Source organism: Mustela lutreola, chromosome 3 (assembly GCF_030435805.1).
Source record: "Mustela lutreola isolate mMusLut2 chromosome 3, mMusLut2.pri, whole genome shotgun sequence".
Taxonomy (NCBI): domain Eukaryota; kingdom Metazoa; phylum Chordata; class Mammalia; order Carnivora; family Mustelidae; genus Mustela; species Mustela lutreola.
Window position 1 is genome coordinate 76,958,226 of NC_081292.1, and position 17,815 is coordinate 76,976,040.

The following is a 17,815-nucleotide window of genomic DNA, read 5'->3' on the forward strand; positions in this document are numbered from 1 at the left end:
CACACACACACACACACTCTCATGCAAAGTATATGTACTTTCTATGAAGATCTCTTTTATTTTCTATTGTACTTCCTTTTTAAAAAGAAAAATGCTCATAACTCACTAAAGTGATTTCATAACTCACTAATAGGTTGCAACCAGCATTTGCAAATCAAGATGTAGCTTAGCTTGGACATATCTGTAGTACAGGTTATAGTATAGGGTGAGAAGCACAGACTTTGGAGTTAGACAAATGTGGGTTCCCACCTTGGCTCCACCACTGTGTGACCTATGCCCAGGGTCCACACTAGTCAAAATATGCTTCCCCTTCCCTGGACAGTGGTTGGATGAACAGTGATAATTAATTGCCATTGTGATTACTTTCTCCAAGCTTGTATTGTTCATAAGCTTCCCTAAGGATTAATATACTATAGGCAGGAGATGATAGGACTGCACTTTAAAACTAACATTGGGAAGAAGGAGTGATAGATTTAAGAGGTTTTGGTGACCAGGTACATATGGAGTCTTGAGGGAGGAAGAGCTAAAGTGCTCTAAAGTTATTACCTTTTTTTTTTCCCCCAAAGATTTGCTTGGGACTGATTTGGGAGAAGAGAGGTAGAGAGCAATGGATAGGAGCAGAGGCAGAGAAACCCAAGCAGATTCCATGCTGAATATAGAGCCCAGCCCCGGGCTTCATCCTATGACCCTGAAATCATGACCCAAGCCGAAATCAAGAGTCAGACGCTCAACCAACTGGGCCACCCGGGCGCCCCTATAGTTTCTACTTATGTTAGGGAGACACTGGACAGGATGCGTTCCATTTAAAGGCAGTCACGTGACTAGAAGCACAAAGATGAGGAAGTATTTTTAGGGAGACACCTTTTGTCCATATAATTCATGAAAGAATTTGACTAATAATTGATGGGCAGTTGGGCTCTAAAAGCCTCGAAAATGTTGGACTGGAGTATAATTTACTGGTGCTTTCTGAGCAGTGAGTAGTAAGGTATATCACATCTTTGCTTTAAGAGCAACACAGTTTAATGTTTGGATTTCATGTTTATTTACCATAGTGGTAAACCATAGTTTCTGTCAATAATTGAAATAACAATGTTACTAGTCTCAACCAATGATTTGATGTTATATAAGTACAATTATTTAATTTTTAAAAAATATTCTGGAAGGCAGGAAGAAACCTCAGGAATATTCTGTGTAATATTCTGTGTAGTACTCCTCAAAGGAGTATTTTTTATTTCTCAAAAAAATTACCAGGTGAGACAATTGATTCTTTTGGTAACTTGAGACCTCAGTGATTGTTCTATAGAGCTAAAAGTAAATCCACTTGCTTGAATTTGAACTAGGTAATTGGAAAGAAAGGTTAAAAGTATACATAATCTCAAAATCTCACTAAATTCAATTTTTAAAAACATTCTTTAAGTTCATTTGAGGTATTACCAATACTTTATTTTTTCCATACTAGAATCATAGTTGCCACACTTACCTTCATCTATTCGGTGAAGACATTATAAACTACTTCAAAAATGAATTTCCTGGGGCGCCTGGGTGGCTCAGAGAGTTAAAGCCTCTGCCTTCAGCTCAGGTCATGATCCCAGGGTCCTGGGATCGAGCCCTGCATCAGGCTCTCTGCTTAGCAGGGAGCCTGTTTCCCTCTCTCTCTGCCTGCCTCTGTGCCTACTTGTGATCTCTGTCTGTCAAATAAATAAATAAAATCTTAAAAAAAAAAATTTCCTGATCTAAAATTTACACTACAGTCTTTGATACTCAAATTTGTTTCTTAGCAATCAAATGGGAATAGATTTAAGGAAAGAAACATCATTGCAGATTCTCATATTCTGGACTTCCCTTTTATCTCTTACACGAGTGGTGGGCTTCTTAGGACGGCTGTTCCCGGTGCGGCAGTCTGACTTCAGGAGCTTCCTTTCCTTTTCTGCTCTAGTCACTTGAAATTTCCTTTCTTCTTAGCTTCCTTTTACTTTGACCCTAATTCTGCCCTTGGCCTCTGAATGCGTGTCTTTCCCCCCATGTCTTGGGTTTTTTTTTTTTTTTTGAGAAAGATTTCTACATTTTTATTTAACTGAATGGAGTATAAACCAAGGTTGGTGTTTCTTTTATGACATGGAAAAACAGTAATAGCAAAAACAATTTCTGTATTACTTTTTTTTTAACTTTTTATTTATTTGTTTTAGAGAGAGAGAGTGCACACAAGCAGGCAGAGTGGTAGGCAGAGGCAGATAAAAGCAGGCTCCCTGTTGAACAAGGATCGCAATGTGGGATTTGATCTTAGTCCCTGGGATCATGACCTGAGCCGAAGGCAGCGATGGCAGTGGCTTAACAAAATGTGCTACCCAGGCGTCCCGATTTCTGTATTACTTTATAATTTTCTTCCTTTTTAAAAATTGAGATATAATTAACATCATATTTCAGGTGTACAACATAGTGGTTTTATATTTGTATAAATGTGAAATGATCACCACAGTTAAGTAGTTAAAATACATCATCATATGTTTTTTTCCATTTTAATTGGTTCTTTGGTGTAAATACATTGTCATACACAGTGGCAAAATTCATTTTGTGATGACAACTTTTAAGATTTGTTCTCTGAGCAGCTTTCAAATGTACAGTTCATCGTAGTCATGCTGTACATTATATCACCACAACTTACTTACAATAAAACTAAAGTTTATATCTTTTTTTTTTTTAAGATTTTGTTTATTTTTTGACAGAGATCACAAGTAGGCAGAGAGGCAGGCAGAGAGAGAGGACTCCCCGCTGAGCAGAGAGCCCATGTGGGGCTAGATCCGAGGAGCCTGGGATCATGACCTGAGCCGAAGGCAGAGGCTTTAACCCACTGAGCTACCCAGGCACCCCAAAGTTTATATCTTTTGATCCCATTTTGCCCACCCCCATCTCCTGCCTCTGGAGACCTTCAGTCTGTTCTCTATGTCTGTGAGCTCTTTTTTTTTTTTTTTTTTTAAAGTCCACATATAAGTGAGATCATATGGTGTTTATCTTTTACTTTCTGACTTACTTTACTTAGCATAATGCCCTCAAGGTCCACCCAGGTCACAGATAGTATAAGATACTGTTCTTTTTTTTTTTTTTTTTTAATAGGTGAATAATATTCCATTGTGTCTATATATGCTCTATTTTCTTTATCCATTTATCCATTCATAGACACTTAGGTTGTTTTTATATTTTGGCTATTGGAAATAATGGTTTAAAGTGAACATGGGGATGCAGATCTCTTTTTGAATTAGTGTTTTTGTTTACTTTGGATAAATATTCAGAAGTGGAATTGCTGGATGTTGTGATAGTTCTATTTTTAACTTTCTGAGGATCCTGCATACTGTTTTCCATAGTTGTTGCACTAATTTACATTTGCACCAGCTGTGCAGGATTCCCCTTTCGCCATATCCTTACCAACACTTATTTCTTGACTTTTTGATAACTATTGTAACAGATATGAGGTGATAGATCATTGTGGTTTTGATTTGCATTTCTCTGATGGTTAGTGATGTTGAACATCTTTCACATACTGGTTGGCCGTCTGTATATCTTTGCAAAAATGTCTATTTAGATTCTCTGTCCATTTTTTTTAGATGTTTTTGAGTTGTAGGAGTTTTTTTTTTTTTTTTTTTTTACTGTTTTTGAGTTGTGGAAGTTCTTTGTGTTTTGCATATTAACTTTATCAGATCTATCATTTGCAAATTTCTCCCTTTCAAATTTCTCCCTTTTCATTTCATTGATGGTTTCCTTGGCTGTGCAGAACTTTTTAGTTTGATACAGTCCCATTTGTGTATTTTTGTTTTTGTTGCCTTTGATTTTGGAATCAGATTTAAAAAGTCATTGCCAACTCTGATGTCAGGAAGTTTACTGCCTATGTCTTCTAGGAGTTCTGTGGTTTCAGGTCTTAACATTCAAATCTTGAATCCATTTTGAGTTAATTTTTGTGTATGAGGAAGATAGTAGTCTAGTTTCATTCTTTTGAATGTGACCATTTCCCCATTGTGACCCCAATGTGACCATTGAAGAGACTATTCTTTCCCCATTGCATATTCTTGCCTCTTTTGTCAAAAATTAATTGACCATGTGTGTGTGGATTTATTTCTAGGCTCTCTATTCTGTTCTGTTGGTCTGTGTGTCTGTTTTTATTTCGATACCATACTGTTTTGATAACTATAGGTTTGCAATACAGTTTGAGATCAAGGAAATGTTGCCTGTAGCTTTGCTCTTTCTCGTGATTGCTTTGACTCTTTGGGATCTTTCATGGTTTCATTCAAATATTTAGATTTGCTTGTTCCATTTCTGTGAAAAATGCCATTGAAATTTTGATAAGGATTGTATTGAATCTGTAGATTGCTTTAGCTGTTATGGACATTTTAACAATATTAGTTCTTCCAGTCCATGAGCATGGACTGTCATTCCATTTATTTGTATCTAGTTCAGTTTCTTTCATTAATATCTTATTATTTTCAGTATAGGTCTTTTACCTCCTTGGTTAAATTTATTCTAGATATTTTATTCTTCTGCATGTAATCTTAAATGAGATTGTTTTCTTAATCTCTCTTTTTGATAGTTTGTTATTAGTGTACAGAAACACAACAGATTACTGTACATTTATTTTGTGTCCTGCAACTTTACTGAATTTGTTTATTCTAACAGTTTTTTGATGGAGTCTCTAGGATTTTCTCTGTAGAATATCATGTCGTCTTTAAATACTGACAGTTTTATTCCTTCCTCTCCAATTTGGATGCCTTTTATTTCTTTTTCTTGCCCAACTGCTCTGGCTAGGACTTTAAGTATTAGGTTGAATAAAAGTGGTGAGAGTGTGCATCCTTGTCTTATTTCTGATCATAGAGGAAAACTTTAGATTTTTCCACCATTTAGTATGATGTTAGCTATGGGCTTCTCATATATGGCCTTTATTATGTTAACATATATTGTCTCTATACTCACTTTGTTGAGAGTTTTTTATCATAAAGATATTGAACTCTATCAGATGCTTTTTCTGCATCTATTGAGATGATCATATAATTTTTACTTTTCATTTTGTTTATGTGGTGTATTGCATTAATTGATTTGCAAATGTTGAACCATTTTTACATTCTTATAAGTTCCATTTGATCATGGTATATGATTTTTTAATGCATTGCTGAGTTTGGTTTGCTAATACTTTGTTGAGGATTTTTACATCTATGTTCATCAGGGATATTAGCCTGTAATTTTCTTTTCTTGTAATGACCTTGTCTGGTTTTGGTATCAGGGTAATGTAAAAGGAGTTTGGAAGAGTTCTCTCCTCTTCTCTTGTTTGGAAGAGTTTGAGAATTGTTATTAATTCCTCTTCGAATGTTTAGTAGAATTCACTGGTGAAGCCATCTAGTCCTGGAGTTTTGTTTGTTGGGAGGTTTTTGATTACTAATTCAATCTCCTTACTAGTAGTTGGTCTGTTCAGATTTTCTGTTTCTTCATGATTCAGTCTTAGAGGTTTGAATTTATCCATTTCTTGTAGGTTGTCCAGTTTCTTGGCATATATTTTTCATGGTAGTTTCTTATTCTTTGTGCTTCTGTGGTATCAGTTGTAAGGTCCCCTCTTTGAGTTAATTTTTCAAGTACTCTCTTCTTCTTGTGAATCTAGCTAAAGGTTTGTCAGTTTCCTTATCTTTGAAAAGAGTCATCTCTACTTTTTTTTTTTTTTTAAGATTTTATTTATTATTTGAAAGGGAGATAGAGAGTGAGAGAGAGTAAACATGATCAGAAGGAAAAGCATACTCCCCGCTGAACAGGAATCCCGATGTGGGGCTCAATCCTGGAACTCTGGAACATGACTTGAATCAAAGGCAAAAGCTTAGTCAACTGAACCACCACTTAGTCAACTGAAACCACTTGGTTTCATTGATATTTTGTGTTGACGTTTTAGCCTTTACTTCACTCATTTCCCCTCTAATCTTTGTTATTTCCTTCCTTCTACTAACTTTGTTCTTTTTATAGTTTCTCGAGGTGTAGTTAGGTTGTTTATTTGAAATTTTTCTTGAGATAGGCATTTATCACTGTAAACTTCCCTTTTAAAACTTTTGCTGTGTTCCACAAGTTTATTTCAGTATATTTCCATTTCCAATGTATTTCCATTTTCATTTGTCTCAGGGTACTTTGATTTCTTCATTGACTCATTGGTGGTTCAGTTTGCTTTTTTCTTTTTGCTGGGACCTGCTGAGGCTGAGGTCTGTATGGCACCTGGCAGCAGTAAGATGGGAAGGAAAAATAGATCTTATGACTAGAACCATGATCACATTTCATCTCCTCCTCAGAGTATAAGTTCAAACTCTAGTGATAAAATATGCAGGGTGTTTTCCTCTGAAGCATTGGTGGAGTTTACGTAAATCTTTGATATTCCCCACAAACACCAATAGCACAGGATTGCCATAAAAAATGTGTTGGTATAGCAGTGTAAAGGGCAGTAGGCAGGTTAATCTCATTAGCTGGCAGAAGAGGAAAAAAAAAGTATGGACAGGAAGCCAACGTAAACTGGTTCTTATTAGAAGGAAGCCTCCATAGATCATCCCCACCCCCATCTCCACCAGTCTTTCATCCTGTCATTTGCTTCTCTTGGTGAAACTTTTGTTCCCCTTACAGTGACTTGGAACAGGGTTAACAATGTGGCAGGAAGGAGAGGTAAGAGGTGGCACTAGTCTTTAAGTTCACTTCTAGTATAGGAGAGATGTTTTCTTGATCTCTAATTCAAATTTGTCATCACAGTTTTTTCCCTGCATGTGGTAGTTAGATTTTATAAAATCATTTTTGTTTTTGATGAATAAAATGGGGGTAATTTCTAAAGTATAATTTATATGTTTGGGAGTAAAACAAAAGTTTGCAACATTAGTATATAACACTTTTATATAACACTTTAAATGATGTTTTATTTGTATGTAACACTTTAAATGATGTTTTGTATATAACAGTGCCAGAGGGTTTTTCTCCATCTTCCTCCTCTCTCCTTAACCCAGTATGCCTGTACCACAGACGGGGGCCTTTCTTTGCCTTTGCTTGTAATTCCATGTGAGGCTTGTGGTGGGATGGGGATGACCGGGGCAACTCTTCAATTTTCTTGGTTTAGCCAGAATTGTGCGCAGGCCCTGTATGCCTGAGGCTCAGGTGTGAGGCTTTCTCAATGTCCCTTTGCTGCTTCCCCATGGAAGGCGAACTCTCCCTTGTGTAGCTGGGAGTCTGGGGTTGGCACAAAGTTTCTTGCTCTTCCTCTGAATAGTAGCAGATCTCTGATGTCATTTCAGAACCTGGACCTACTCTTTGTCTCCCGGAGGCAGATGCTTTGACTTCTACCCTTCTACCCAGAAGTGGACTTCTGCCTGAGAGTGGGATAGTAGGGTGAGGCAAGGGTGAGAGGAGGGGGGAATGAGTTCTGTCCTTTCCAGCATCAGTTGCTTTTTACAGATGCTGTTTTCTTAGAAGGTATGGAAGAGTTTCCTGCACCTCTCCCAGTGTCAGGTTTTGCTTTTCCAAGAGAAGCTTCTGAGAAGCAAGTAGGATTTTGTTCTCTATACCATTTGCAAAGGGCTCTTTTGGGTCTCTTCCCTGCCATGCCCCTGCTTTTTCTTGTAAGCACCCACTGAGTCCCATGGAGGAATGTTGGTGAGTGTGGACTCTTGTTTGTATCTGGGATTCCCAGGGATTCTACACTATGGTCTCCTCACTTGGTCTTTGAATTTATTAACATTTCAGTTATTTTCTTTTTGCCGATTTTTAGGGTACCTATGTCTTCTTCCCATCCTCGGTTTGTTTCTCATTAGAGGGGCTTATCACCCATTGGAGCTGTCGGTTCATCTGTTTGAGAGAGCGACCTCAGCTTTCTGACATACTGCTTTTTCTTACTTTTAGGGTATGAGCGAGGTTCTCTTACGGTTTGAGTTTATTCTATTTTTCTCCTTTTCTGTTTTTGTAGCTACCTTCGCCAGTAGTGAGGAACCAGGCTCACATTCTTAATGTGTAGACTCATTTGACCAACCCCCCATATGAAACCAACCTCTTATCACTGCCACTTGCAGATACCATCTTACCCCATACTAGGCCACTGAAGTGTCTGGATGCTATCTTCTAATCCTGTGCTTAATCCCACCGTTGGATCCCCTCCCTTTCCCATTTAGGCCCCAGCACCCTGTTCTAGACTCTCCTGTGGGGGTGCACTCAAAACTCTGCTTGGGTTTTGACTCCCCACTCTGGGCCGCCTCATGTGGATGCCCTCCTCACCCTGATTGGGCTCCAGCATGTACTCCAGGCCATCCCACCCCAGACTTCACTCTGGCACATCTAATGGCTGTAGGACTGATTCGTGCAAGAAGGGAAGGAGAAGGAGGAAGGCTTATGCACTTTAAGTTCATTTGTAGTACAGTATAAGAAAAGACTTGTAGTATAGTATAATACTTACATACAGTATAAGTACTTATAATACAGTATAAGAAAAAAGTATAGTACATTATAAGAAAAGACTGAGTTTCTGGGTTAATAAACATCCTTTAGTGTAAATAAACTAATAAATATATTTTAAGCATTGTATTTTGTCTTTCCAACAGGTTATGAAGTTCATGGGATGGAAAAAATACCAGAAGAAGGACCAGCACTTATCATTTTTTATCATGGAGCTATTCCTATAGATTTTTACTACTTCATGGCTAAAATTTTTATCCACAAAGGCAGAACTTGCCGTGTAGTAGCTGATCACTTTGTCTTTAAAATCCCAGGTAAACTTTGACTGTAGATAGTGATATAAGAATGTTTAATTAACATGATCAAATTATATTAAATTTTGTATCTTTGAGCTCTCTAGTACCATTTGGAAAAGCTTTTTGCCTTTTTAGGGTAACACACTTAGCTCTAATATCTAATAGTGCTCTTTAGGTAATGTATCTAAATATAAAAACATTATGGTCAAAAATGTTATCTAACTTTTTTCTTTATTAATAGGTATTTAGTCATTATTTTTCTAAGTTAAATGCTAAACTTCCAATTTAAAAAAATAAATTGTAACTTTTGCCATGTAATTAATTTATATTGTATAGAGGGTAGTTGATTTTTCATATGATGAATTTCTCAATGAGATACTGATTTTTGGAGTTTAACTTCAAAGTAATTAAAGTTTGATTACTGTCTGTATTATAGCAAATCAAAATTATTTAAAAAAATCAACCAGGATATATTTTGTCATCATATAATAATATTGCTTCAGAAATCCTATCCTAAAGAATCTGTATGTCTTTATCATACTTGACTTGCCTGCTAGACTTATAACTCTTAAAATTAAGGACTATATTCTCCTTAATCTGTTCATAAATGCTTTATACCTTTTAAAAAAGATTAGTTAACCAAGTGATTTCAGACAGTTTTTAAAAGCCATTCTACAACAAAGCTGATAGCATGTCCTTTAAAATAATAAAAGCCAAAGCCACCCACCCATCAACCAGAGAGACAAATACCAAACAGTGAATTAAATAACAATCTATTCAGTGCTTTTCATAGACATGGTTAATGTTTTGGGTATCCTTGTGTCTGATTAAACTAAATTGGCTAAAAAAGATTTCTCTTTAGAAAGCAATATGATCACTTTATAATAAATTTGCAAACTAGAGAAAAGGAAAACATCATTATAATCTTACTGCACTAACATAACCAGTTACATTTTTTTTATTATACATCATTTTTAATTTGTATATTTTTACATGTTATGTAAACTCTTTTGTGTTTTTTTAAAAAATATATAATATTAGCATTAACATTTTACCTTGCTTTATAAAGAATAGTTTTAATGTATGACTAAAATGTTTATTGACTAGTTTTCTCTTACAGGTTGCTTCCATTTTTTTCTTTTTTTTTAACATAATACAATGTGAATATTTTTATTTAGCACTTGGTTTTTTAAAGAGATTTCTCCTTTATGATCTCGTAATTTATGAAACCTATTATGAAAATGTATCCAGTTAAGTCAGTGAGCTTTTAATATAATATGTGGTGAATATTATTTGAATCTTAATAATTTTTATAATCTTGCTTCAGATCCTTAAACCTGTGAGAAGTTTGGTTAGTCTGTACAATTTCACTACTCATATTTCCCATTCTCAAAAGTAATGTATTATACTAACATCAGTCCTCAGAAGTTGCAGTTTAATATTTGGTTAAAATAGTTAATTACTGATAGAATTATTTCTTTCATCCATAAATAGTTGTGCTTTGAAAAACTGTATAATATTAAGACTTGGAATTAGCTGTAACTGAATTAAATACTCACTTCATTAAAAACTCTTAATGATTTTGCTGTTATTATTGATTTAACAAATTAATTATGGGATTAACATCATCTGACTTTTAATTTCAATAGATGTGTTATGGCTTGCCAATTTTGGTAGGGCTAAGTATAGTCAGATTTACATTCTCTTGAGTGATTCTTTTTCTTATAGGGTTGAAGGAAGATTAGATTTGTGATTGCTGATGGGATATCATTTCTGATTGCTGTAATAAATACTATAGACAGTGTTTGGCTCTGAGATGCAGTGGAAGGAGCTTTGGACTAGACATACCCGGCCTGGAATCTCTGCCCTGCCATTTGCTAGGTGTGTGACTTTGAGCAAGATACTTACCCTCTGAACCAACTTCTTTGCCTGTAAAATGGGGATCAGAATCCCTGTTTTCCAAGGATTTTGTGAGTTTTAATTCAGAGTTTGAATATGCACTGTAACCTGAGTAGTAGGTGATCACTGAGGAAATTATCAGTAGGAGGTGATCGATAAGGCTTAGCTATTACTTTACCAGCAACATTAATCTTATCCAAACCTTAAGAGTTCTTGTTGACTTAAAAAAAAGTAAAAAAAGGAGTTTACTGATTGAAGTATAGATAATTTATGTAGGTTGTAAAGATTTTTGTCTTGAAGAATTGGACAAGAAGTACTTAAGATAAATCTTCATGCTAATGTTTTTTACAGGGTTTAGTTTATTACTTGATGTATTTTGTGCTCTACATGGACCAAGAGAAAAATGTGTTGAAATTCTGAGGAGTGGTCACTTGTTAGCTATTTCACCAGGTGGAGTTCGAGAAGCCCTAATTAGTGATGAAACCTACAACATCATTTGGGGTAATCGTAAAGGCTTCGCTCAGGTTGCAATTGATGCAAAAGTGGTAAGTTATATAAAACTAATTATTAAAGTAAAGCTAGGTTGAATTTAAAATCAATGCTTATGTAGTGGGCCAGAATATATAAGAATTTAGATACTTTAATTGCACTACTGAAAGATCAGTGTACATAACTCTTTGTAAGGTTAATGATAGAGAAATTTTCCTTGCGCTTGGGATGCCATCTTAAAAAAATTAATCTGAAAATTTGGAAAATATCCATCCAAGTTTTATTTTACATTTCAAAATCTAGCTGCTTTTAATTATATCTGTAAAATTTTTTGTATTCCTTCAATTACATCTTTTTCAAAAGTATTTTCAGTTTTAAGCCTTTGGTATGACTGAGTTGGCATATTTCAGTGATGGTTGTTGGTTGGTTTCATTGCAGTTCTTTTATGTGACCAATCTGTATAATAATGGGACTTGAATGCATAACTCCTGTTATTTTTTTTCAGCAAATGTGATCAGCTATCTGATAGTATGAATAAAGATAAGAAATAGTTATTAGTGTAATTTAAGATCTTTTAAAAAGATCTTATAAAAAAATTAGTCAATAAGATTAAGTGTTCCTCAGGGATCCACGGTGACTGTTCTACTTGGTAGACTGGAGAATACGAATGCTATTTTGTCCTTTTCTTTGCATTGGAAAGTAATTCTCAACTTTTTGGTCTCCATATTATAATTTATCCTATGAAGCATTTATTTATTACTTATGGAATATTTCTTCTTTGTTTTCTGTTTTCATTTTAGATTGTCTGTTGGAAAAAGAAATGGTAGTACCTTTGACAGGATGGTGTTCTTTTTCCAGGCCAATTAGTTAGAGACTGTTGCCAATACTTTCATGTTTCAGTTTTTTGTGTACCCTTTACTGCTATATAGAGACCGTTATGCACCTTTAGCTTACCTATTCATCTTACAAATATAGGATTAAAAAGGAAGAGTTTATGGATGACTCATTCTAACCCAAGACCAGTATTTGGGAAAAAATGGAAATTTTCTTTTTGGAAAAAAAAAATGGAATTTTAACTTTTTTTTTTTACAACTGCAGAGTTAAAATAAAATGTGTTGAACTTTTTTCTCTTCTGTACACATGTACATGTAACTACTAAAAGTAATTGCTGTAGTGCTTTAGTAACGTAATCCCAGAGTAAGAGTTAATGTACTTGTCCAAGTGTTTAATTATAGACAACGTAAAAATTTAAACATTATTGTCCTACAGTAAATTATAAGCTCCCTAAGGACAAGATCATCTTTTTATATTTTGAGTCCTTAGTACAGTGACTAGCACTTAGTAGGCTATTTGAATTAAATTGAATTGATTTTTTTAACACAATATTAAACACTACTAGAAAGGGACATTTGGAATTTAACTTACATTAATAGTATTAGTGATACAGACAATTAACTCATAGCACATTTTATTTCTTAGAGTCTTAAGCACTGGTTATAAAAATTTTAGAATATATGAGAAAGTACCAAAGGATATATGCACTATTGTACAAAAATTAAGGGTAATGAAAGTAATTGTCTGTTAAAACTGTGATAAAAGCTAAAACCCTAATCAAAGATAGTTTAATTTTCAGGTTTATATTTGAAAGGATTATTTCTCCTAAAGTTTTAAGGTGAAAAATCACAGAAGTAGGTTTGGAATTACATAAATTGATCGTGAGATTCTAATTTCTCATCCTTAACTTCACAGATTTAAGGAACATTGCTTGGAAGAAGGCTGGAAAGAAAGAAATTATAGAGAGAAAGGAACTATTCTTTTCAATCTTTGATAGAGTTTCTAGATAATTAAGATAATCTAGATAATTTAAAGTTTTTGTATGAAACTTGAGAACATTTTATAAACAACTTTTGTAAGTTTAAAGTCAGAAATCTTTACCATTGTTGATTTACAGGCAGCATTGTACATTTGATAACTATTGTACCACCCCAACCTTTTGTAGTGCTTTTAAAAGGCTTTATGTCGGTCCTCCTGTGCATTAAGTAGGTGACATATATAATTATTCCGATGTTACAGATGAGGAAACTCAGGCACAGAGAGATGAAGGGATGGAGGGATCGGGTCATACAGCAAGGCAGAAGCAGAGCAGAGCACACAGTTCAGGACCGCAGGCAACCGCGGCTGTTGCCATCCCTGACTGCATTTCACAGTGAGTCTGCTGACCTGAGGTTAGAGGCACCTTCCAGATCCATGAGGGAGCATTTTTAACCATATAGAGATAGTCGTAAATGGTACAAGTGTCCGATCTGGAAAACCCCTTCATGGTCCTCACAAAATTATCATAAACTATCATAAACACAAAATTATCATAAAGTAAAAATTTAAGACTGTTGGAGGAATAACTACATTTAAATTGTAACATGGTAACAAATTAAAGTGAAAAAATCTAGATTTTTCAATGCAAGTTCACACAATATTGGTAAAAAAAATGTTTAAGGTTTTCTGAAAGTTACAGGCTTTTTAATATAATTTAAGTCACTCTTACTTTATGAAATTCCTGAGAATTTTTAGGTAACTTCATATCTAAATAAGTTGGAAAAATATTAGCTCATTTACTCAGTTTGGAAAAACAAGTGTTGTAAAATAAAATAACATTTGTCTTAATAAAATTGTTTATATGTATTATATCAATCTAAAAAATAACTTTGAGATAGTATAATTCTTATTATTCCCACTTTATATATGAAGAACCTGAAGAATAAACGTGGTAAATAACTTGTCCAGTGGTGCTCACTTATTTTTAGGGGCAAAGTTTAGACTCTGAGACCATTTTAAACTAAAGCCCCAAGAATAGTTTTAACAAAATACACATTCTCTTTCTCTTTCATACCTGTATACTCACATATATAAGGAGACACATGTATGCATGCAAACAATTTAATTCCAGGTTACTTATGCCAATACCTTGTATGCATGCATTAGGTATATAAGAAAAGGAACGAATAATTGTACTACAGTATCAAGTTGTTATAAAGTAATGCTTATAACTTTAAGGCTGTTAGCTTGAATGCAAATATAGAAACTATATGGCCAGACTAGAGCCTGGAATACTGAGTCTGCTAGGGTAAGCATTTTCCTTCTTAATAGGTTCTAGATATATCGAGCTTCTGGAGAGTAAGCTATTTAAAGGGTGGTATGTACCCTGAAGAGTTTTCATAAAGTGCATGCTTCAGTATGAATCTAGGGATTCATGCTAGTCAGTAGACACAAACCCAGCAGTATTGGTCAGAGAAGACAAAGGATGTATATATAAGCCATAAGATTTCTGTTTCTTCTTGGGCATTTTATATTCTCAACTCTAAAGACATTTTATAACTCTTTTAAAAAAAAGTTAGAATGTCAGCAGTCACTATTTCACAAAACTAGTGTTGGTTTCCTAGATCATAATCTGAATTTTGTACAAAAGAGTCAGTATACTTTGTTTTACATTTTAGTTTTGTGAATTAACACCATGAGACTTTTAAATTCTTCCGTCAGAGTGCCTTTCTTTACCTGACTTCTTTTTTCCAAACTGTTTTAAGATTGCTGCCTATTTCCAACATTTTGTATTCAGAGAATACAAACTACTTCATTATGTGCGATGTCTCTCTGTCCTGTATCTTCATTCTTTCGTTAATTAATTCATCCATCACACTTTGTTTTAGCACAGTCTGTTCCAGGCACTATTTCAGGTGCTGGGGATATAGCTGTAAACAAAACAGTGTGTCCTTCTGGTGAGGGAAGAAATACACTAAATAAATGACCAGTAGTTCTATGTGAGTTAATAAGTTTAATGGAGAAAGCTATACCCTTTCCTTTAGTCCACCATATTTAATGTTTTCCACAACTGAATAAGAATGGCTTTTTAAATGTCAGCTTATTTAAATATCTCAAACCCTGCTCACCAGGACAAGTAACTAACTCTGTATTAGGCAAATACTGATGGTAGAATGTAAGTAAAGTGATTCTCAGTTTTTTAAATTCTAAAATGCCATTTAATTCAGTGTATTTTGTGAGCATTTTAAAGTGTTCTTATTCAATTTTTTATCTACTTCAGTTTCACTGTCCTTCTATCTCCTTATATGATCCTTTGCAACTTCATTGTTTTAGGACATTTGATTAAGGTCTCCATTTAAAAAATCGTACTTAATCACAGATGTTCATGGAATAATAAAAATCATGAACTTATGAGCAGAAATCCTTTAATATTAATGATAAAAAGAATTGTTTATATATATATTAATTGTCCTTTATTTTTTGCAGTGAGTCTTATGCTTTTCATTGATATTCAACATTTTTAGATTTAATAATCTCATGAAAAAAATAGTGTTTTGGTGGTTGCATGACAGCATCTTTCCAAAACCTGTCATTTGAATTTTTATAAATTTCCCAAGAAGGAATATCTGCCTTGTAACTTTTTTTCCAGTGAGCATACTATTCAGTGGACCACTAAAATCAAATTAATTTACCACATTAATTTTATTTAATGAAATTAATGATTACTGTAATCTTTATTTTGAATTTCAAGAGTTTATGTGGAAAGGATAGGAAAGTTTGTAAGTGAAATATTATATATTGCCACTAGAGGGTAGTGTTTCCAATTTTTGTTTTTACAAATGATCTAGTTGAATTTAGTATAATAAATCACACTGGTGATAAAAGTATACATTTATTTTAAAAATACCTTATTTTCATAATCTTGAACAAGCCCTCAAAAGTTTGCATTATTGACTCAATGGAGATATTGAATGGATCAATATATTTACTTTTTTAATTCAAATTCTCTCTTCAGCCCATTATTCCTATGTTTACACAAAATATTCGAGAAGGATTTAGATCACTTGGAGGAACAAGTAAGTTCTGATTCATACGGTTTTTCTAATTATAATGTAATATTTAGAATATAATCTTCGAAACTTGGGCTTTTGAACCGCATAAGAAATTCTTTTGAATTATTTAGATAATGGATATATTATTAGATGTTTTATTATTTACAGTCTAAATGATAACTGATTCTAAGTAGTGGCAGTTCTTAGATGTTATATTTTTGTTAAGAGTCTTATATACATACTGAAGCTTATTTGTTTTGTGGGCTTCTTAAAATTACAGAATTATCTAATTTCCTTGGTTGAGCATGCTGTTGAGGTTTTGAACAAATGTACCCATTACCCAGACTATCTTCCTAACTCACCGCTGAAGAAGTTACAGCTTTAAAAATGGATGACAATATGATATTGAATTAAGATTAATGACCTAAGGGATATATCATCTGCTTTGGTTCATTTGTGTTACTTCTTGTTTTTTGCTTTTTATAATATTTTGAACCATGATACATTTATATTGTAAAGTTCTTTTTGTCTAACTTTAATTTGTGGGTAACAAAATAAGCTTTGAGTATAGTTACTGGAATGATAACAATTAGAAGTGCTTTTTCTTTGCAGTATCTCTGTTGTTTTTTTTTTATTTTGAAATTTTCAGTTTGTTTTTATACCCTGTGGTATAAAAACTATATTATTCCTATCCACATACAAATCTCCTCTTAAAAAACTTTAAACTTTTATTGTTTCTTTTATGTGTAATGTTGGTATGTTGTTGATATTCTATTACATTTTTTAACATTCCCCCCCCCCTTTTTTTCCCCCAAATTTAAGCTGGAAAGGCGGATTGATGTGATGTTTAGCTCTTGCTGTAGAATTGTTCTTCTAATTTTCTCTCAGGTTATTTCTTCAGAATTTAAGTTGCATAACAGAATTATTCCCAATTTTGTTTCTTTAGTTATAAAGTAGTTTAAAAATTACTTGTGATTGCTTTTTGACTTTCTTTTTTACTTAATCCCGCAGTTTATTTTACATTATTGCCACTTTTGATTTTGCTAGGTTTCATACTTGGTCATTAGCATTAGTAATTCTTTGCTACTTTTTGCATTTCTCTTAATTTACAATAATTTTTTTTTACCTATTTATTGTGCATTTTAGTTCCATGTTTATGTGAATTTAACTTATGACTTTTCTTTTCTATTCTTTTATATTCATAGAAGCCTATATTTGTGGGTCTCTAGACTTTTTAGCTTCTAGCTTTTGGTTGCAATCTTTACCCTCAGTTTTGTAATAATAGTAATTGGTTTGCCTTTTAAAATTCTCATATTTTTAAAAGTTCACTTTTTAAAAAATAAACCTTATTTTGGGAGGCATTTTTAGGTTCACAGAATAATTGAGTGGAAGTACAGAGAGTACCCATAAAGCTTCTCACCACCTTCTGGTTTCTCCTATTATTAACATCTTACATTAATATGCTACATTTGTTAGAATTGATGAAAAGCTCATCTTTAAAATATATACATATTGTATTAATTACTGGGAGGTGATACTGTTGGCTACCTTCTTCTAAGTCCCACATTATTAATTATTAATTTGAAAATTTACAGTTGCTCAGAATATTTAACCAATTAAAATAATTTTGCTTACTTTAAAACAGGGCTATTTAGGTGGCTTTATGAAAAATTCCGTTATCCATTTGCTCCAATGTATGGCGGTTTTCCAGTGAAATTACGTACCTATTTAGGTGATCCTATTCCCTATGATCCAAAGATAACAGCAGAAGAATTAGCTGAGAAGGTAAATTATTCTTTTTTTTCTTAATCTTTGAACAGATTTTTACTT

The 17,815-nt window shown here is 33.6% G+C and overlaps 1 protein-coding gene across 3 annotated transcripts in view; it reads left to right on the forward strand.

The window, feature by feature from the left end:
* TMEM68 (transmembrane protein 68) overlaps nucleotides 1-17,815 on the forward strand; it is a 44,147-nt gene that overhangs the window by 13,485 nt on the left and 12,847 nt on the right. For 2 of the 3 annotated variants that reach the window (XM_059166431.1, XM_059166432.1), the window contains exons 4-7: nucleotides 8,583-8,750; nucleotides 10,983-11,176; nucleotides 15,949-16,009; nucleotides 17,631-17,770. In XM_059166431.1, coding sequence (XP_059022414.1) covers nucleotides 8,583-8,750; nucleotides 10,983-11,176; nucleotides 15,949-16,009; nucleotides 17,631-17,770 — 563 coding nt within the window. Of the gene's footprint in view, nucleotides 1-8,582; nucleotides 8,751-10,982; nucleotides 11,177-13,193; nucleotides 13,327-15,948; nucleotides 16,010-17,630; nucleotides 17,771-17,815 lie in introns of those variants that run through there. The other variant, XM_059166433.1, reaches the window with a different exon arrangement.